At 44.6% G+C, this 22,148-nt stretch overlaps 1 protein-coding gene across 29 annotated transcripts in view; it reads left to right on the forward strand.

Annotated features, from left to right (window-relative positions):
* LOC121543844 (protocadherin gamma-C5) overlaps positions 1-15,279 on the forward strand; it is a 183,473-nt gene extending 168,194 nt beyond the window's left edge. For 27 of the 29 annotated variants that reach the window (XM_041854104.2, XM_045208024.1, XM_041854084.2 and 24 more), the window contains exons 2-4: positions 6,812-6,870; positions 10,442-10,539; positions 12,469-15,279. In XM_041854104.2, coding sequence (XP_041710038.2) covers positions 6,812-6,870; positions 10,442-10,539; positions 12,469-12,791 — 480 coding nt within the window. In that variant the 3' untranslated portion in view covers positions 12,792-15,279. The remainder of the gene's footprint in view (positions 1-6,811; positions 6,871-10,441; positions 10,540-12,468) is intronic. The other 2 variants (XM_041853999.1, XM_041854004.2) reach the window with 1 other exon arrangement.
* Positions 15,280-22,148: the final 6,869 nt, after the last annotated feature.

The following is a 22,148-nucleotide window of genomic DNA, read 5'->3' on the forward strand; positions in this document are numbered from 1 at the left end:
TGGTCTTTATTGACTTTGCTTACCCAATTGAGCCTGCTGACGTAGCAATGCAGTGTTTCTCCTAAAGCCTAGTGTTGTTGACCCTCATCCCTCTCTTAGGATGTGTGTGGTATAGTAGATAGCTCATGTAACTGTCGTCCTGCTAGCCAGTGAGGGGAGGAAATGAAGGAGAGGGGGAGTGCCTTAATATTTCATAGTAAATGCAGTCTCCCTCGCTCTGACTTCCAATTACTAAACAAGATCAGCAGGGAAGCAATGTTCTACAAGAGAATGAGGGAGAGAGGGAATGGATGGATAGGAGTGGAGAGAGGGAAGAGGGGTAGAGGGGAAGAGGGGATGGGGTGGTTTTGACAGATGTAGAGGAGAGTACCGACAGATAAAAATAGATACCAGAGGTAGAGTAATAGCATAGTGAGATAGGAAGTGGTGGGGAACCGGATGACAGAGAGAGAGGAAGAGAGAGGGGGGTGGAAAAGAGGGGGGGGGGTGAGGGAGTGGAAGGGGGAGGATGGAACAGAGGGAAGGAAAGAGAGAAAAGGGGGAATGAGTCAAAGAGTAAAGTAAAAAAAGGAATTCCAGGGGTCAGCGCTTGACCTCTCACTTCCTGTTGTCCTCTGAACCCTGATTGGTTCCATGCCATGTCTGAGTCACATGGCCAACCGTGACCTCGCCCTGTGTGGCTGTCTGTGTGCCTGTGGCAGCAGCTCTAGTCAAACATTCCCAAACCTCATTCCCAGAGCACTTGTTAGGAAATACCATTCCACTCTGTGTTCTGGGGTGTGGATGGAAAGTTATGTTCTGACTCTACATGCAGAGGACTCCTCCCTGTTCACTGACTAACTGTGTATATCTTGATTTCCAAGATGGCTGCCAGTGTTCTAGTTTTGATTCATGTCGAGAGACTCAGTGGCGTCTTTCTCCTTTTTAATTTGTTTAATCACTTTTTAATTTAGCCTAGCCAGTGATTATAATTTTAGTAAAGTCCCTACAGGAAGAGGGCAGTGGGTAGTGTGCTGGTTTAGTTTGTGATAATGCCTCTTGTGTAGGCTATGTGTCTCTGGTGAATTACACAGCTTATATCTCATGATGGGAGAGCACGGGTGTTGTCCTGGTCATCTGTTTTTCTATTGGTCCGTTTTTCCTTTCGTGACTCTGTCATGTTCATCATGTCTCTCTCTCTCGGCGTGGTTCGGGTACCATCCGTCTCCCTGCTCCAGTGACACGGGTAGAACGGGGACGACAGAGGCAGGGCGAGAAGGATGAAGGGAAAGAATGAAAGACAGTGAGGGAATGGCATTACGCACGTGTGCTGCAGTGACAGACGGACTGGCCTCTAATGGAGGTCCCCAGGGTCCCATTGTGACAGACAGAGGGACTTCTCCTCTCGTTTCAATAGCAGTGTGTAGTTTCTCCTCAAAGGCTTTTTGTGTATGGAACTGTCGGAGGGTGTAGTTGTAAACGTGTAGTAACGAGTGTGTAGTACAAGTACCCATATTCAGGGTATGTGGGTGCGGTCGCATTGAGAGGATGTAGCTAGATCGGTATGTCAGGGTCTGTGCACATGTTGGTCACAAGAAAGAGGCGGCGATTTCGGACGTTTGGAACTCACCAGGCTCAGAGCCAGAGCATGCTGCTTAGACCACTGCGCCATGGCAGTTCACAATTCTCTAGCAAGCAGGGAGAGTACTTGACGATACTTCATGGAAACAGCGTATTGTATTTAATTATATTGTTTTAAGCCTTCCCCAAGCCATAGCCCTAACCTTAACCACTTGATATTAATACCTAAACTGAGTTGTTTCTGTTTTAACCCTGTAACCATGCGGAATTAACCCTGTAACCACGCAGAATGAATGGGTTATCAACCAATTACAGTTTTGTAAATACTCTGTTCTTACGAATGAAGAAGCAGCACATGATGCCAATAGTCCTGCATGGCTCAGTGAATCCGTCCCTGAGTCATCTGCAGGATCATATGGGGTGTGACTGTGTCTCAGTGTGGTCCAGTGTGTCAGTATAAATCTCATCAAAAGCCTTCCTTTCATCTCTCATTTTGTCTCCAGTCCTGGTCTTAGCTTCCTGGTGGGTCCTACATTGTTGACCCTGTCACTAGGATCCATATAGCTTTTAGTATTAGGATTCATAATAATCTGTTTTTCCTCTAGTGTCATCATCAGAATGGCTTAGGGGGACAATGGAACTGAAAAGCATGTATTGTGATAGCTGGGAGAATATTTTGTGGAAGTTAGTGTGTGGGGATTTGTGTGGGAAGACTTCCTCTTTCAAACAGAGCACCAGGTGCAGTCTAGCCGCAATTCTGTCAACGCCAAGAGCTGTGGGTGTGCGTATGTGTATTTTGGTGTATGTGGGTGTGCGTATGTGTATTTTGGTGTTTGTGGGTGTGTGTTTGCGTTTGGAAACCGTAACTTCCTCACACGACACACAGCACCAGGTGGGGCCCAGCCTGTGTGAGAACCATGCCAGTGGAGGGTTTGTGTGTGAAGTGTGTTTGTGTGTGTTTCGGCGGGAATCCTGCTGTGAATGTCCGCCATTCATGAGATTCTGGCCAGTGCTCAAAGAGTTAACCTCTCATTGATCCACTGAACCAGATGTGCTTTCTTTTCTGGGTCGGACTCGACACACACACACACACACACACACACACACACACACACACACTGGGATGGAGCCCAGATGTTAATGTCCAGTGATTAGCGCCTTTTCGCTCATGAGTCCAGAGCTATCACTCTATGATTGTCCTTCTCCACATCAGATAAATCCTCAGTCCATACAATTCTCTACCATTGTCTATACAAATATTACTGTTTTCATGTATACTGGCCAAAAATATGCAACAATTTCAAAGATTTTACTGAGTTACAGTTCATATAAGTAAATTAGTCAATTGAAATAAATGAATTAGGCCCTGATCTATGGGTTTTTACATGAGTAGGAATACAGATATGCATCTGTTGGTCACAGTTACCTTTAAAAAAAGGTAGGGGTGTGGATCAGAAAACCAGTCCGTATCTGGTGTACCCACCATTTGCCACCACGGCGACACATCTCCTTCACATAGAGTTGATCAGGATGTTGATTGTGGCCTGTGGAATGTTGTCCCACTCCTCTTCAATGGCTCTGCGAAATTGCTGGATATTGGCCAGAACTGGAACACGCTGTCGTACATGTAGATCCAGAGCATCCCAAACATGCTCAATGGGTGACTTGTCTGGGGAGTATGTGTATACAGATCCTTGCGACATGGGGCTGTGCATTATCATGCTGAAACATGAGGTGATGGCGGCAGATGAATGGCACGACAATGGGCCTCAATATCTCGTCACGGTATCTCTGTGCATTCAAATTACCATCAATAAAATGCAATTCTGTTTGTTGTCCGTAGCTTATGCCTGCCCATACCATAACCCCACCGCCACCATGGGGCACTCTGTTCACAACGTTGACATCAGCAAACCACTAGCCCACACGACGCCATACACGTGGTCTGTGGTTGTGAGGCCAGTTGGACGTACTGCAAAATTCTCTAAAACAACGTTGGAGGTGGCTTATGGTAGAGAAATTAACATTAAATTATCTGGCAACTGCTTTGGTGGACATTCCTGCAGTCAGCATACCAATTGCATGCTCCCTCAAAAGTTGAGACATTTACATTTTAGTAGACGCTCTTATCCAGAGCAACTTACAGGAGCAATTAGGGTTAAGTGCCTTGCTCAAGGGCACATCGACAGATTTTTCACCTAGTCGGCTCGGGGATTAGAACCAGCGACCTTTCGGTTACTGGCACAACGCTCTTAACCACTAAGCTACCTGCCGCCTCGAGACATCTGTGGCATTGTGCTGTGTGACCAAACTGCACTCGTGTAATGATCACGCTGTTTAATCAGCTTCTTGATATGCCACACCTGTCACGTAGATGGATTATCTTGGCAAAGGAGATATGCTCACTAACAGGGAATTTGTGCACAAGATTTGAGAGAAATAAGCTTTTTGCGCATATGGAATATTTCGGGGATCTTTTATTTCAGCTCATGAAACATGGGACCAACACTTTACATGTTGCGTTTTATATTTTTGTTTACTGTAGTAGTAGCTTAGGGACATGAACAGAAGGCAGTAGGTTCTCTTAGTGTAACTATGTCCAGTGATAGTGGTAACTGTGTTAGAAGTGGTCAGTCTGGTAAGTCTCTATGGATCAGAACAGGAGAACCATTATCCCTATCTGACCTCAGAGCAGACCGAGCTTCTCACTGAGGGAGTCCAGTGGGTTTGATCCACTCTGGTCACTTTCTGGTTTCTGACCTTAATAACTGACTCTGGATCAGCTATCTGGAGCACTGGTCCCTATCAGGAGTATTATGGGTTGGTTTCTTAGGGCAGATATATTACACACTAGATACATAAAAATGAACTTGAGAACGGTTGATGTTCTAACAGAAGGTTGTGCTCTTAGTAACATCACTTGACCCTTTTAATGTGTGAACTGTGAACGCACCTCAGTACAGTAACAGTGTAGGACATGCTTACTCAGAACTCATAGCGTCCCGGTGGAACGTGACCTTGAGAATGACCTCTGGGAGTGAGACAGGGTGTATATATTTTTGTGTGTGTCTGCAGTGAGCGTCACACAACTGGAATGTTGGGCCCCCTGCTCATTTTCAGATGGAAAATCACTTTTTCTCTTTTCCCCCTTTACTTCCATGGCGACTGCCGCCAAACCAGCACAGAGAAAGAGGGAAATATGCATTTGTCAATCTGTCTCTCAGATTAAGACAAAATACCCACTAGATGAGTGAAGAAGATTAAATTACACATCATTTAGAGGCCTATTCATAGTTCAAAGACCTGGGTGTTCCTGTTTTATTTACATTCTTGTAAATAAGATGGAACCAAATAGCCAACCACTGAAGATGGCTGCCACGAGTCCATCTGCTCGTCTGAATCCATCTAAAACAGGATAGAATTTGCATACAGAGCGAGTGATGTGTATTATTGTGTTACATGCGATGAAATCAGAGACACTGGGGTAGACTGAAATGTAACCCCTTAGTGGGGTCATTTTGGCACAGCTTGTAAATTACATGTTGGTGGTGAAGGTGTTATTGAAATGGGATAGCGTGTTTCTCTCTCTCTCTCTCGACCCCTCTCGCTCTCTCCACTATACCCTCTTCTACTCTTTCTCTCCCCCTCTCTTCTCTCTCTCTTCCTCCCGCTCCCTCTCCGGTCTCTCTGTGGTAGAACCGTTGTGTTAATATTGCATGGGAGGCGGACGGCGGCCGTGCTAGTTTGTCTGGGGAGCCTCTCACTTCTCTCCTGTTCTCTCCTCCTGTGTCGATTAGGAGACAGAGTCTGGAACACAGCCATGGGTCTATTCACCGCCTCACTGCCAAACCGGAGAGAGAGGAAGGGAGAGGGGATGGGAAAGGAGGTAGAGACAGAAGAAAAATGGATGTGGGTTGGGACTTTAGGAATAAAGAGAGATTGGGTGAAAGAGAGGGAGGGCAGAGAGAGGCTTTTATCTGTTCTATTAAAAAAACCTCTCTGGTCCTTTCACACACTGTATCTGTTCATATTGAAACAACAAACAGCTGCTATATTCAGCTGCCGCTTATTTTCTCTGAGTGCTCTCTCCCCCCATCTCTCTCTCCCCCCCCATCTCTCTCTCTCCCCCCAGCTCTCTCTCTCTCTCTCTCTCTCTTTTCCTCCCCCTCTCTTTCCCTCTCTCTCTATGGCTTCTGTTGAAAAAACACAATCAGGTCTTTATGAGTGGGCCGTGAATTACACAGGCACTCAATTAGCTCCTAAGCTTCTATCTCTCCCAACAACCACTGACTGTGTGAGGAGTCCTTGGGCACTCAGTCATGGTCCTGGGATCTTAATGATTCTAGTAGCATGTCAGAGTTCTTATTGCTGTGAATCAGCCAACACCACGTTTTAGACCAGTGCTGTTTATGTGTCACCTATTTGTATTGGCCCTGGTGAATCAATGTTAGGGAATTTCTCATCAATGAAGCCCTTGTCTTGTCTGAATCTGATAAACAAAGACATCGATCATGTAAAAGCTTCAGTGGAGGCTTTATAAAGTTTGATGCACTGTTTTAAGGACATAATCATCAATGCAACAAGAAAGACACAAATCTCCTCCATAGCCTGTGTAATCCCATACATTTAGTTTAGTTTTTGTTTTGTGCCTGTAATTGGGAGCGGAGTCCCTGTCTCTGTGTGTGTCGCTGTGCGCTCCACTGACATTTTCTGCTCCATGGATTTCAGAACAAAATGGCCACCCATCCAAGCTGAGAGATGTATGCCTTTTATTCAGCCCCCTGACTACAGACAGAAAGAGTACACACCAGAGGCGGCTGGTGGGAGGAGCTATAGGAGGACAGGCTCATTGTAATGGAATTAATAGAACAGAGTCAAACGTGGTTTCCATGTGTTTGATACGTTCCATTTATTCCATTCCAGCCATTACTGTGAGCCAGTCCTCCTATAGCCCCTCCCACCAGCCACCTATAATAATAATAATAATATGCCATTTAGCAGACGCTTTTATCCAAAGCGACTTACAGTCATGTGTGCATACATTTTTACATATGGGTGGTCCCGGGGATCGAACCCACTACCCTGGCGTTACAAGCGCCATGCTCTACCAATTGAGCTACAGAGGACCACCTCTGGTACACACACGGATGGACAGACACTCATACAATACCTGCATAAGACAGACAGTCCCATGGTCCTGTTGGTGTGTAGAAACAGAGATTTGACATTGTATTTTGTGTTCTCTTCACAGCAAAAGCCTCCTAACGCCGACTGGCGCTTCACCCAAGGACAGAGACCTGGACCCAGTGGGTGAGTACATAGACTCTCATACACACACACACACACACACACACACACACAAGAGATGGGGAGACATAGATTGAGCAATGGCTAGAAAACAGAGGGAGAGAAAGAGGGATGGGAGTGAGGAGAAGCTGCGGCCCGTGTGGCTCAGTCGGAAGAGCATGGGCCAGCCATACGTAAAATGTATGCACGCATGACTGTAAGTCGTTTTGGATGATTTAGCATCTGCTAAATGGCATATATTATATTAGGAAGCAGTAAGAACATACAGTTCTCTTCTTACTGGCCCAGTGTGTGCAGCGGAGGTGATATCAGCAACTGAGGCACAGAGACTTTGTGTAGATGAGAATCTGGAGCTCCTGAGATTCCATCTGAGCCCTGACTCCTCTGAGTGAACAGTCAGAGTCTCCAGGCTGCTCTCTGCCTCACACACAAAATGGCCGCCATTCCTCTCCCTCCCTCCCTCTACTCTCACAGAGCCTGTGTGCCATCACTCAGTACTGCTGAGGAGAGTAGGGGAGCATAGTGAAGGGGGAAGGGAGAACATAAGCGCACTGACATATACACATTCTAGCTCATTGATCGCCGTGTGTGTTTCCATCTGGGTGATAGCATCTGATTGATAACTTGTGATTTACTGTTTCGACATCAGTGATTGGCTGTTTCATGGTGGTAGAGGGGAACTGCATCTACTGACATAAATGACTGTGTGTGTGTGTGTGTCTAACTGTGTGTGACTGTGTGCCTCCTTCATCGGTTATTTGGCCTACATTGTGTGCCAAACTTCTGATCAGGCCGCAACAGTTTCCACAACAGAACTTTCCACAATACATTTCATGAGTCAAGAACCATCTGGGGGGACACTCTCCAGTCCTAGCTTGCTTCTCCTACCACTCTGGATGTGTAAGACACACACACACACACACACACACACACACACACACACACACACACACACACACACACACACACACACACAGTTTTAACAAGGAACAAAAACATGAGAGCTTTCCATGTTGGAAGCCACTGAGGTTATGGATACATTGGAAACGATCCATTTGGAAAACCTGAATTCTCTTTGAAACGTTATATGGAAGTCAAAGGCTCAATGGATGTCAGAGGTCCGCTGAGTTTATATTGCCTGATCTTTTCCTAGCCTGTAGATCATAGTCATAACACTCCTCCTGTGTTTCCAGTCTCTACAACTACCATGGTGATCACATAAGATGGACGCCGAAGCGAGGCATAAGGTATCAACGTGTGTGTTAGTATAGAGAGTGTGGATCAGTTTTGTTGAGGCACTCGTAAATAGGTAATGTTGAAACTGTTGTAAGGGAAACTGATCTAAAACCAGTTATGGGCAGAGAGTAGCCACAGCTACAGTGGTTCTTCCTGTAGGTAGAGCTCTGCAGTACTGTGTGTAGATATCCCTGACCCTTTAGCTATAGCTCAGATTCACTAGCCTGTGCCAAGCTGGGCTATTGGTCTCTCTGTGATAGTTAGACTTTGATGGGGATCTCTGATTGGTTCACTTCTGTGCAGTGTGATGTTTTTAGTTTGTGCACTGTGTGTATTTCGTGGTAGTTTTACTTGGCATGGTGTGGTTGTGTAATCAAAGACTATAGTCCCATTTCTATGAGGAATATTTGTCCTTTTTAGTTTGGTGTAAAATATGTTTTATCCCAAATAGAGAGTATGTGTTGAGTTTGCTGTGTTTCCCAGACACAATGCCAATGCCATTTGTAAACGGGGCGTTTACAAATGGTTCTAATCCCCGAGCCGACTAGGTGAAAAATCTGTCGATGTGCCCTTGAGCAAGGCACTTAACCCTAATTGCTCATGTAAGTTGCTCTGGATAAGAGCATCTGCTAAATGACTAAAAAATGTAAAAAAATGTAAACTATCCTATACCATTGTGTGGTCTTCTTCTCATATGCCTTATCCTGGTGGCCAGAAAAGAGGGCTTTCAAACGACTGTCTGATGAGAGATTGAACCCAGCTGGCTGAGAGGGCATTGAACAGGAACTTCTAAAGAAGGACTGGAATGTAACCTACTTTATAGAAGGATTGGACAGGAGTTCCCATAGTTGGAAGTGGACAGTAGAGTTTAGGAAGCAGTTTGAAAGGCTTCCTCCTAGATAACAAGCCTATTTCATGCATGGTTACAGAAGCAGCTCTGACTGACCAGTTAGAATGATCCCTCTGGACATGACCAGTCATCATCACAACCACAGGAAGAGATAGTCCTGAAAGCAGAAAGTGATTATTCTGACCAGGGAGAGGCTAATTAGTGACAAACAAGGCGTCCTCTTTATCTCTCTAGTCCACTAAAGGAAACCAATCAAAATGGCCGTCCTGCTGGCTCCACTAACCGCGCTTTAACCTGGTCTGGTTCTCATTTGGGATGCTGGCACTGGTCAAGGACTCTTTTGCTCTTTGGCACATAAGTAATACCCCCTTTGGCAGAACGTTTTGGCCAACCCCACTTCTTAAAAACAAAATTCTTGATCTCTCTCCTCCTCTCTTGCTCTCTCTCCTCCTCTCTCTCTCTCCATCTTGGTTACTTTCCCAGTCCATATGCCTTTGTCCAGTGGGTTTTTAATTGGTTTCAAGCAGAGACCAAAGGAAGGGCATTTGCTTATTTTTTACTGCAGCCCATAACACACACACACACACACACACAACGTTATTTTTTTTACTGCTGCTCGTATAAGGCAGTAAGCTGGACGTGAGACTCTCACGTCCTTTTAACCCCTCGCGTGCCATTCTGTTTCCTCTCTGGCATTTCAAACAGGGGCACAGCCTTTACCCACAACCCCCTGGTGCTACTGCTTTAGGCCATTAAACAGGTACTGAAATGGTCCAATCACTAAGGGACTGATGTGGATTAAAACCATCAGTAGAAATGTTAGACCTAAATCTGTCTGTGTGTGTGTGTGTGTGTGTGTGTGTGTGTGTGTGTCTGAAAGGTATGGGAGTTAGTGTAAGTCGGTGAGTGTAATCAAAGAGTAGGTCTACTACTTTTCTTCCTCTGCATGCAAAATTTGACTTTAAACAAACAACCCTTTGAAGATGTACACGGCCCATATGGAAATGTTCAACGCTCCGTGTGTGTGTGTTGTGTAGCCAGCTGTTCCCTTTTAATGTGGTGCCATTATGTTTCATCAGATTTACTGCATTGTGTTGTGCTGGTGGCCATTTTTTAAATAGTGAGACAACATGTTTTTGGCACTTTTATTTCCATTTCCAGCAGACATATTGAGTAATATGTTTGTAACATAAAATCGCAGTATCAAATCACAAAACATATCGTATTGGCACCTAAGTATCAGCATAATATCGTATCGTGAGGTCCCTGGCAATTCCCAGCCCTAGTGTGTGTGTGTACGTCCTCTTTGTTTCTCTGCGTTGCCTGCAGGCTGTGTCTGGTAATCATCAGACCCTGTGACTTGACATCAAAGACCACCAACAGTCACACTAGGGACCAGCATCACACAATAACACAAGCAGAAAAGACTCATTTTCTACAATGGCTGCTGGTTGTTGACATATGTGTCCTCTCTCAATGTCCCTGCAGGGCTGGAGGTCCCCCTGAGATGGTCATGGGAACCGGACCCTGGCCCAACCCCCCCACAGAGGCCGAGCAGCTCCAAGCCCTGATGGCCGCAGCCAACGGTGAGTCCAACACTTCTCCATTCATCTCTCTATTTTTCTATCCCATCTTACTTGTTCCCATCCTCTACTGCTCTCTCAAGCCCTCTTTCTATGGCCTACCCGCAGACCCTCCATATCATACTCGATCTCTCTCTTCCATCACCACATGCCTATGCCTCTGACATTCACTCATTTCCTCTCTTTATACCTCTCTCTATCTCTATCTCCCTCCCTCTGTAGTAGTGTTGTATAATGGAGAGAAGGGCAGAGTTGGAGATGAGGGGAAGGCAGGGAGGGGTCAGGGTTTGTTCCTGTTTGATTAGAGGGCATGAAGCCAGACTCATTGATAAAGCGCTCTCTGTCCTCATTGATGTTTCAAATGGCACATTGTACTGACACACACACACACACACACAAACAGCACACCACACCACACACACGCTCAAACACCGCCACAGTCCGTTGGGACAGAGTCAATAAGACCTCTTACCACACAGACTCCTGTCATTTCTTCCATTGTTGTTTTTACCATTGACACATCAAATGAAATCCATTTTTATTTGTCACATGCTTCGTGAACAACTGGTGTAGACTAGCAGTGAATTGCTTACTTACAGGTTATTTTCCAACAATGCAGAGTTAAACATAGATACAAAAAAATATATATATATTGACACAAGGAATAAATACACAGTGAATAACAATAAAGAGTAAAAATAACATGGCTATATACATGGAGTACCAGTACCGAGTCGATGTGCAGGGGTACGAGATAATTAAGTAGCAGTCTTATGTCTTGAGTGTAGAAGCTGTTCAGGGTCCTGTTGGTTCCAGAATTGGTGCACTGGTACCGCTTGCCGTGCGGTAGCAGAGAGAAGAGCCTATGGCTTGGGTGGGCCTTCCCCTGACACCGCCTGGTATAGAGGTCCTGGATCGCAGAGAGCTAGGCACCAATGATGTACTGGGCCGTACTCACCACCCTCTGTAGGGCCTTGTGGTTGGATACCTTGCAGTTGCCGTACCAGGCGGTGATGCAGCCAGACAAAATGAACCTTTTGAGGATCTGAGGGCCCATGCCAAATCTTTTCAGCCTGCTAAGGGGGAAAAGGCATTTTCGTGCCCTCTTCACAACTGTGTGGGTGTCTGTGGACCATGTTCATTCCTCAGTGATGTGGACACCAAGGAACTCGAAGCTCTTGGCCCGCTCCACTACAGCAAATCAAATGTTATTTGTCACATACACGTGTTTAGCAGATGTTATTGCAGGGGTAGTCGAAATGCTTGTGCTTCTAGCTCCGACAGTGCAGTACTATCTAACCAGTACTATCTAACAATTTCACAACATATACCCAATACACACAAATCTAAGTAAGGAATGGAATTAAGAATCGATACAAATATGGACGAGCAATGACAGAGCGGCGCGTGTGTGTGTGTGTGTTTACGGCTGCCTGCACTGTGTGTAGTGGAGCCAGATAGCAGGGACTAGGCGAGGGGACGTGTGTGTCTCTCTGTAGCTCTGCAATGCAGGGGCTGGAAGAGAATTATGAGCTAGGAGCTCCGTCACCCGCACACAGCCAGAGCACACATAATGGAAACACACACACACACACATTCAGCAATGAACATAGACGCACACCATAAATGCTAAATGTTCTCCACATCCACAAAATGTCAGCAGACATTCACCATTTTGTAACACCATTCTCTCTTTTGTTTCCACTCACGCTTTTGCAGTCTCTCTCAATTCACTTCTTTTCAGTACAATTAGCTTTACATAAGCATGAAAACATGAGTGCTTCAGAATATATAGAAATGATCATAGAAATGTAACAAATCGTAAGCATCAATGTATTATACAAGTCATCACTGCAATGTCAGAACACCTTATTAATATGTTCCATCTCTCCTCTGCTCTCCTCCTCCCCGCTCTGCCCCTCTTTCCCCCAGAAGTGAGCGAGGCGACCGCAACCCTGGGGCCAGGCACCATGGGACTAAGCACCCGTTACAGCCCCCAGTTCACCCTGCAGCACGTGCCCGACTACCGCCAGAACGTCTACATCCCTGGCAGCACGGCCACCTTGACCTCCAACCCCCAGCAGCAGCAGCAGCAGCAGCAGCAGCAGCAGCAGATGCTGATGCAACAGCAGATGGCAACTCAACATCAGACCCTGCAGGCCCAGTCCTCCGAGGCCGCCACTCAGCCTGAACCCCCCAAGGCTGCCCAGACCCCCGCCTCCAAGAAGAAGTCCACCAAGAAGGAGAAGAAGTAGGATGGATGGAGGAACCATGGATGGATAGATTTGGAAAATACGATGAGAAAAGAGAAAACCGACCCGATGAGAACTGAAATTCAATCCCCCCCTCACCTCCTACGTCTTCTCTCAATGTGTTTAGTCTAACCAGGGACTGAATTCTATTGGTCACGCTCATATGATAACACGAAATATGGAGATGTTTGGGAATGTTTGTCTTTGGGCTCTTGAATCTGGAATGTGTTGAAGGTTTAAGAGCGAACAGCATTGACATTTTGTTTTTGTTTTCTTTCTGAAGGCTATCTAGAAACAGTTGTTTTTTGGAAATTCTGCGTTGTAAAAAATTATATTCATAGTATTTGCGGATAAGGAAGACTGGGGGTTTAGGGGGGATTGTGTTTTGGTTAAATCAATGAATCTGGATGCACTTCAGACACAAGATTGAGTGTAAGCAACTTTGCTTGGATAACAAGGCTTTGCCCAGTGACGTATTCACAGGTGGATATTTTAACTATGTTCCATAAGATGTTTCATGTTGGATTTATAATTCCTGAGATGGAAAGTAGATCCTTGTTGAGTATACTAGATTGCCATGATAAGATTCCTATATAGGATCAGCCTTATAGGATCCTATACCACAGCTCTTTGGAACACGGGAATGGGTACTCCATTGGGTATTCCAATGGGTATTCCATTGCACTGGTAGTATTCCACTCTGCATGTTCAAATCACAGACCTTCTAGAAGATTCAACTATGCATTGAATTAGTGTTGCAAAGAGGACGACCACCTTAAAAAATACAGGTTGCCAAATGCACTTGTAGCATTTACCTGACGTGGTAGCAAAAAATTATAAATATTATTTTGTAAGCATAGTTAAATTGTAAGATTTGAATCTTTCGCCGTTTTTATGACCTGAGCATGAACCCTATTAGAAAGCTAGGGCAGAGGCATGTTATAGTACTATCTTCAGCCCTATTCGTAGACTTGGTGGCATAGTAGGCACAGCCCCCTTTTAAAACTCACCAGATGGGCATAGCGACCTCCTGCTGTCCACCCGTGCCCCTCTACCCCCTCCTAAACCAGCTTATGTGCCCTCCCCTCACTGGCTGTCCCACTTTGAGAGCCATTCCATAGAGATGCACTGTTCACACTATAAAGATGGGACGTAGGGTAAAAATAACTTCAAAGTATAGATCTTTAACGACGTGCTTAGGAGTTAGACACTTCTTAGGCCGCTAGAGTCTAGATTGAGGATTCATCCCTTGCTACGTACCCTGAAGTGCTGATGATTATATTTCTTGATCTGGGAAGATAAGTGTTTTTTGATGACTCAGTAGTATAAGATAAGTATAAAGTATTTTCTTTGCCGTCAGTCCATCCAGCTGTCCGGCAACTAGCTGGACACCACTGCATGAAGAGGCAGCTTGCAGGCTGGGTTCATGGGGGAGTGGAGTGGGGTGGGCTGAGGATTACGACGTCTGGGTTGGTACCATTAGATTGACGGGGAGGTGGGCAACGACCTTGGCTCTACTCACTGAATGTACAGAGGCACCACTGTTGTCCCTCCTTCCTAGTCCACCCCTAAATGTCCTCTAATGCACTGACCCAGGTTAGAGGTCAACAGAGCCAAGCACATCCCTCCATGTCACAGAGGAGATACCACTTCAGAAGCAGGGAGGGGGGGACAGAGTTAGCTCTTCGCTGTATCTATCCCCTCAGTGTAAATCCATTCTGGCAATGCTAACCTCAGACTCTCCCCTTGGCTCCACCCCCTGGTCCTGTGAAGCCTCTTCCCCTCTGTAAATAAACACTAATCCTGTCGATGGTTTGAGCCAATTGTTTGTATAGTATGGACCACATCCAGAATCTTCTAATTAAAAGTCCCCTCTCCACAAGGAGTGGCTTACTGGAGTGTGTTGTATTTGTTTTTCAAGAAAAATAAGAAAACCACAGCGGGAAAAAAAACAATCTCTGAAATGTTCTTCAACAGTTTGTGTTGCAATGTAGTAACTAAGCACCATGAAGGCCAACTAACTAACTCTTCAGTGTAAATACAAAGAAAGTTGCTAATAACTTTAGACGATAAGTAAACAGAGTGACACACACGTAGACTAGTTAACTTGTGATATGTGTTGCGCATATTATTGTGTTCATTTCTCTCTCTCTCTATTTTACTACCCTGTAAAGAAACTAAACAAAAAAAGTATATTGAAAAAATGTTTCTATCTTTCTGTAACCTTTTTCTGTGCTTTATCTCGTGCATTTGTGCAAGAATGCCTCTGTCCATATGAGAAAATGATTATAAATATTATATATGTGTACGTCCGTCCGCTGCTGAATTAATCCTAGCTCGTGCTGTAATATCTTTCTTTATGAAACGCTTGGACCTCCTACACCCCCCCTCCCCGGTGTTATTCTCTTAATTTTTATGCTAATATTTATATTGCTGTTTTATTTTCTCTTGAACACTGACATTTCAAATAAAAGGCTCTGAAATCATTAAACGCACATCTTCCGTCTTTTCTACCATCCATCTTGATTTGTAAGGTAACTAAAATACAATAACTTTATTTTTCCCAAGGGAACTTAATACGTGGTATCTTTTATTCTGTATAAAATCACAATGCAAAAACCAATATAATTCATAGTGCTGAATGATACAGTATTCAAGACAAACACAAAGTCCCTAAGAATATAATTATGTTCCAGCTTTTAAATTCTAGCATAATCACATATCATGATTATAGATGGGCCTACCCAAGGCATTACAGCACATCAAATAAATAATAGAATTGTCCTGGTAGGTACAGTGTTCCAGTCTGTTTTGTTTGCCAGGGGTTTTAAGTGGCAGTAGTTCTGCATCAGTTCACTGAATGGTCGCTATGTTTCGCTATTTTTATCTGTGGCCCACATCCACCAAGCTTCATCAGCACCACGCTATCCCACAATCCTCAGCTCCCTCCCACGCCCGTTTGAAGTATCTTCTGCGGTGTGAATACAGAGGGGAAGGGGAGGATGAAAGAAAGGATGAGACGAGAGATGACGACGTTTCCTCAGTAGAAATGTGTTAACATCCTCCTACAGTCTTCTAAGTGAATGTGGATACACATTATGCAATACATATCTGTAGACTAATTTTGGGATTTAAATTAATCATATTCCATATGTATGTAGGGCAATCGATGGAACTACGCAGAACAGTATATAGAAATGTATGGAAAGAAGGTGAAATGTTGTTGAGCTTTTAGGATACATTAGCCTAAGGCTATATAACTACTACACTTTTTTATACTAGGCTACACAATTGTATGTATTTGATTAAATACTTTAGTATCACAGTGATATAATTAAGCAATAAGGCTTGAGGGGGTGGGTTATATGGACAATATACCACGGTTAAAGGCTGTTCTTAGATACAGCCCTTAGCCATGTATGTAGTTCTGTCCTTGAGCTGTTCTTGTCTATTAATGTTCTGTATTATTTCATGTGTTGTGTGGAAAACGCAGCATCATATGACGCAAAATGCATCATACAGGGATGATTTCTGCATTTTGAAAGTTACATATCTTGAAAACTTGATTGCTGATTACCAAAACATTTTGGGACTATGTCAACAATGGACTAATTACCAAACTACCAAAATATAGTTTTAGTAAGAGTGAGAGCAGGATTTAAACCCATGTTGAAGGAACAGAGCCTGTAGTGGTTGACGCCTGCATTTAAAAGAACTGGGAACTCGGAAAAAACTGGGGGGAAAAAAGGAGCTCTGACTGGATCTTTTACATTTTACAAACAAACAAACAAACAAACAAACAACAACAACAACAACAAAAAAACACACACACACACACACACACACACACACACACACACACACACACACACACACACACACACACACACACACACACACAGAGGAATGTACAGCCGGGTCATCCATTGAGAAGAGCATTAGGGAAAGCCCAAGCCTAGCCAGTCTGATGGTAACCTTGACAATAGGCTGTCTTTGTGTGGTAATAACGTTAGTCCGACATTCTGGGCACAGGACATCACACATCGTCATACCCTGAGAGACACACACCAGACTCACACACACATTGAACACAAACACACACACCATACACAGGCTTCCCCACACCCTATGACTCCCTCTGAGAAAAACCCCCAATGTGGGGTAAGATAAAAGGGCCAATATAGAACAAAACATCTAGCTTGCATGGATTGCTGAGTCCATCTTAAACTGCTTGAGAAAGACCAAATGAACAGAAAATTATCAAATGTACACAGAAAGCAGAGGCAGGAATGATAGTAACAACTTCTCCTCACCTAAACCATCCAGGCAGCAGCAGAAGATGGGGAAGAGGAAGACAGAGGAGGAAATGAAGGCTCAGGGAAACAGGGATCTGATTTCATGGGCAGCCATCTGATCCATGTGAGGAAAGCAGGATGTGATGTGATATGTGTATGGCGGGACAGGAAATTAATTTCTGCGCCTTTTAAGCTCTTTATGCTGCCATTACAGCTCTGGCCCGTCCAGGGGACAGGAATACCCCCTCTATCCAGCACCCTACCCCCAACCCAACATCCGGGCAGCTGTCCCACTGACACAGGATGAAGATCCACAGTGTTTTTATAGAGTAATATAGGCCAACACAAGTATAAATTACAGCTCTGGACAGACTCAGGATAAAAGGATAAAGTCTGTGTTGCGATATAAAGTCTATGTCTGGTCGAGTTGTAGGTCTCCTCCAGAGCATCAACAGGTGACCTAAAGAGAAATTAAGGAGAAATATGAGATGCTGATATCTGTGTAATTAAGCGGAGGGGAAATGCAACATCTGTTTCTGGTGTTGGCCCCTGAACAGGGCAGTTTAGTGTCAGACCATTCACACAGAGAGGAAACACAATACCAAAGGTCAAATTCACACACACCTCTAAACAAACACACATATGGTTTTGCACTCATGCATATTTGGTCATATAAAATACAGCACATACTGACACACACAGAGAGGTTTGAACAAGTTCATGCATACAACTGGTAACAAAATGTCATTTTAATTCACTCATGCAAAGTGACTATGGTGACGTAAAGGGAAAATGGCGGGAAGTGAACTTGACCTGTGATGGACTGAGGACATGGAGAAAGCCATTGAGTAAAAGCACTGGGACACAGTCACTGCGTTGCTAGGGCTAACTTTAAAGAGACACAGTAATGCTGTGGGTGCTAACTCAGCTAAAGCCGAGAGATGTAGCCTAGCCCTGCGTAGCCAAATGAAAGCGAGCACAATGCTCTCTTTCACTGCGGCAAACTGTCTTTTCTCTCCGTCGGAAAAGCCCTCTCCTTGTCTCCTCTGCCAAGAGTCCCTGCGCCTGTTTTCTCAGCTGGGAGGAAATCAGACCGAGAGAGCGAGAGCGAGAGAGAGAGAGAGAGCGAGTGAGCGAGAGAGAGACGGCTATACTCTAATCAGAACTGAGTTTTAAAATGAGGGGCTGAGGAGGGAGAGGGAGAGGAGGAGGAAACGTGTTCTCACTCCTCCATGAGTACTGGCTGCCCCAATTTAACCCCAACAAGAGCATGAGTCAATGGTCAAAGTTGTGAAATACATTCACTCAGCCAATTGCAGAGCTCTATGAGGTAGATGATGCAGAAATGGAAAGAACTCAAGCACTCAAGAACTTGTTTATGAAAAGCTCCAAACAGTGAATCTAAATTGCATAGAACAGTACTGAACTAAATCAGATGGAGTAGAATAGCATTCATTAATCATGATGAAAGAGAGACTTTTGTGGGATCAAAAGCTTCCATCTGGTGCTGTGGTTTTAGGGATATCTTCCCCCCATGTCCAACTCCCTCTGGTCTAGCCCCCTTAACCCTCCTCTTACCAATCTCTCCCTCAATTTATTTCAACCACCCCAATCTCCCTCACCCCTTCATTCCCTACTCCCCCAAATCTCATTCCAATACCCCTCCCCCTATTCCCAGTTTCTCTCCCTGTTCAAGCTGCAAAACACATCATCAGCACTCCGCACAGCAGAAATCAATTTCCTCCATCTCTGCCGTTGACATGGAAACGCTGCTTTCCCCCTCTCTGACAGTGGAGGAAGACGGCAAGGAAGAGGGAGAGAGAGGGGAGAGAATGAAATAAAGACAAAGGGAGCGATCTTCCCTGAAGGAGTAGAGAAACATGTAGCTGTGCCTTTAGGAGGCAGAGGAAATCCTCAATCAGAGAACACTGGTCCCTCATACACACACAGATGCACACGCACACCACATACCAGCCTCACACATTCACTAGGTGTTGAACTGACTGCTGTGTCTGACTGTCTGTCTGCATGCGTCTGTGTGTGAATGGGATCTGATGTTACTGTGTGTGAATGGGATCTGATGTTACTGTGTGTGAATGGGATCTGATGTTACTGTGTGTGAATGGGATCTGATGTTACTGTGTGTGAATGGGATCTGATGTTACTGTGTGTGAATGGGATCTGATGTTACTGTGTGTGAATGGGATCTGATGTTACTGTGTGTGAATGGGATCTGATGTTACTGTGTGTGAATGGGATCTGATGTTACTGTGTGTGAATGGGATCTGATGTTACTGTGTGTGAATGGGATCTGATGTTACTGTGTGTGAATGGGATCTGATGTTACTGTGTGTGAATGGGATCTGATGTTACTGTGTGTGAATGGGATCTGATGTTACTGTGTGTGAATGGGATCTGATGTTACTGTGTGTGAATGGGATCTGATGTTACTGTGTGTGAATGGGATCTGATGTTACTGTGTGTGAATGGGATCTGATGTTACTGTGTGTGAATGGGATCTGATGTTACTGTGTGTGAATGGGATCTGATGTTACTGTGTGTGAATGGGATCTGATGTTACTGTGTGTGAATGGGATCTGATGTTACTGTGTGTGAATGGGATCTGATGTTACTGTGTGTGAATGGGATCTGATGTTACTGTGTGTGAATGGGATCTGATGTTACTGTGTGTGAATGGGATCTGATGTTACTGTGTGTGAATGGGATCTGATGTTACTGTGTGTGAATGGGATCTGATGTTACTGTGTGTGAATGGGATCTGATGTTACTGTGTGTGAATGGGATCTGATGTTACTGTGTGTGAATGGGATCTGATGTTACTGTGTGTGAATGGGATCTGATGTTACTGTGTGTGAATGGGATCTGATGTTACTGTGTGTGAATGGGATCTGATGTTACTGTGTGTGAATGGGATCTGATGTTACTGTGTGTGAATGGGATCTGATGTTACTGTGTGTGAATGGGATCTGATGTTACTGTGTGTGAATGGGATCTGATGTTACTGTGTGTGAATGGGATCTGATGTTACTGTGTGTGAATGGGATCTGATGTTACTGTGTGTGAATGGGATCTGATGTTACTGTGTGTGAATGGGATCTGATGTTACTGTGTGTGAATGGGATCTGATGTTACTGTGTGTGAATGGGATCTGATGTTACTGTGTGTGAATGGGATCTGATGTTACTGTGTGTGAATGGGATCTGATGTTACTGTGTGTGAATGGGATCTGATGTTACTGTGTGTGAATGGGATCTGATGTTACTGTGTGTAATGGGATCTGATGTTACTGTGTGTGAATGGGATCTGATGTTACTGTGTGTGAATGGGATCTGATGTTACTGTGTGTGAATGGGATCTGATGTTACTGTGTGTGAATGGGATCTGATGTTACTGTGTGTGAATGGGATCTGATGTTACTGTGTGTGAATGGGATCTGATGTTACTGTGTGTGAATGGGATCTGATGTTACTGTGTGTGAATGGGATCTGATGTTACTGTGTGTGAATGGGATCTGATGTTACTGTGTGTGAATGGGATCTGATGTTACTGTGTGTGAATGGGATCTGATGTTACTGTGTGTGAATGGGATCTGATGTTACTGTGTGTGAATGGGATCTGATGTTACTGTGTGTGAATGGGATCTGATGTTACTGTGTGTGAATGGGATCTGATGTTACTGTGTGTGAATGGGATCTGATGTTACTGTGTGTGAATGGGATCTGATGTTACTGTGTGTGAATGGGATCTGATGTTACTGTGTGTGAATGGGATCTGATGTTACTGTGTGTGAATGGGATCTGATGTTACTGTGTGTGAATGGGATCTGATGTTACTGTGTGTGAATGGGATCTGATGTTACTGTGTGTGAATGGGATCTGATGTTACTGTGTGTGAATGGGATCTGATGTTACTGTGTGTGAATGGGATCTGATGTTACTGTGTGTGAATGGGATCTGATGTTACTGTGTGTGAATGGGATCTGATGTTACTGTGTGTGAATGGGATCTGATGTTACTGTGTGTGAATGGGATCTGATGTTACTGTGTGTTTTACTTGTATTCATAAAGCTAGAACGGGAGGGTGTTGACAAGTGGATAAAACTGTTGAATGTTTTTATGAGTACTAATGTGTTTGTGTAATGGAGAAAATAAGTTTGTGTGTGTGTGTGTGTCACAGGCGGCTGGTGGCACCTTAATTGGGGAGGATGGGCTCATAGTAATGGCTGGAACGGAATTTGTGGAATGGTATCTAACATATCAAACACATGGTTTCCATGTGTTTAATACCATTCCATTCACTCCATTCCAGCCATTATTGTGAGCCATCCTCCCTTCTGCAGCTTCCTTTCTCACCCGCTCGTCAGCCAGTGAATGCAGAGCGTGTTAGACACGCAGACTTTGACATGGAGGCATGTTGACATCGCAGCGCCATGGCGACAGGGGTTGCCGAGGAAATGGGGCAGCTGTTGCATGGATATTTGAGGATAATGAGCGTTCAATATAAACCCCTTCTCTTTTACCCCAAATAAAACCAACCCTCTCTGGATCAGAGAGTGGAATGCATTCAGTGGAGAAACTATCCTAAACATTTATCTGACTTTCCAAACCTAAGCTACAGCCATGGAACTAGATATTAGCTTATAGCAGGAGTAGGCTACATTTCCCAAGGCCTGAATACTAACTACATTTATAAAGGTCCCTCTGTGAGTATAGTATAAAGATGATAATAACTATAAAATAACTTTCATGAAACAGGCTTGTAACAGCCTAAAGCCCTTTTAACATCAAGCAGGACTTTCAAATGGCTGATAAATACAAGCTAACAATGGAGGCTATGGTTGATCAAATCAGATCCTTATCCTGCTACGCCACCTAGTCCAGCCATCAGCCAGACCTTAGACAAACAGAAACCCTGGCATCTCCAAAAGTGAATGATGGCTGAAGAGTCATATTCAACACCCCCCTCACCCCCGTCTCACCCTGTGCCCCTTCCGACAACCCCCATCCATTCATAGCTGACCCCATATTCCGCCCGGCGTCTGGGC

The sequence above is a fragment of the Coregonus clupeaformis genome, chromosome 3 (assembly GCF_020615455.1).
Source record: "Coregonus clupeaformis isolate EN_2021a chromosome 3, ASM2061545v1, whole genome shotgun sequence".
Classification (NCBI taxonomy): domain Eukaryota; kingdom Metazoa; phylum Chordata; class Actinopteri; order Salmoniformes; family Salmonidae; genus Coregonus; species Coregonus clupeaformis.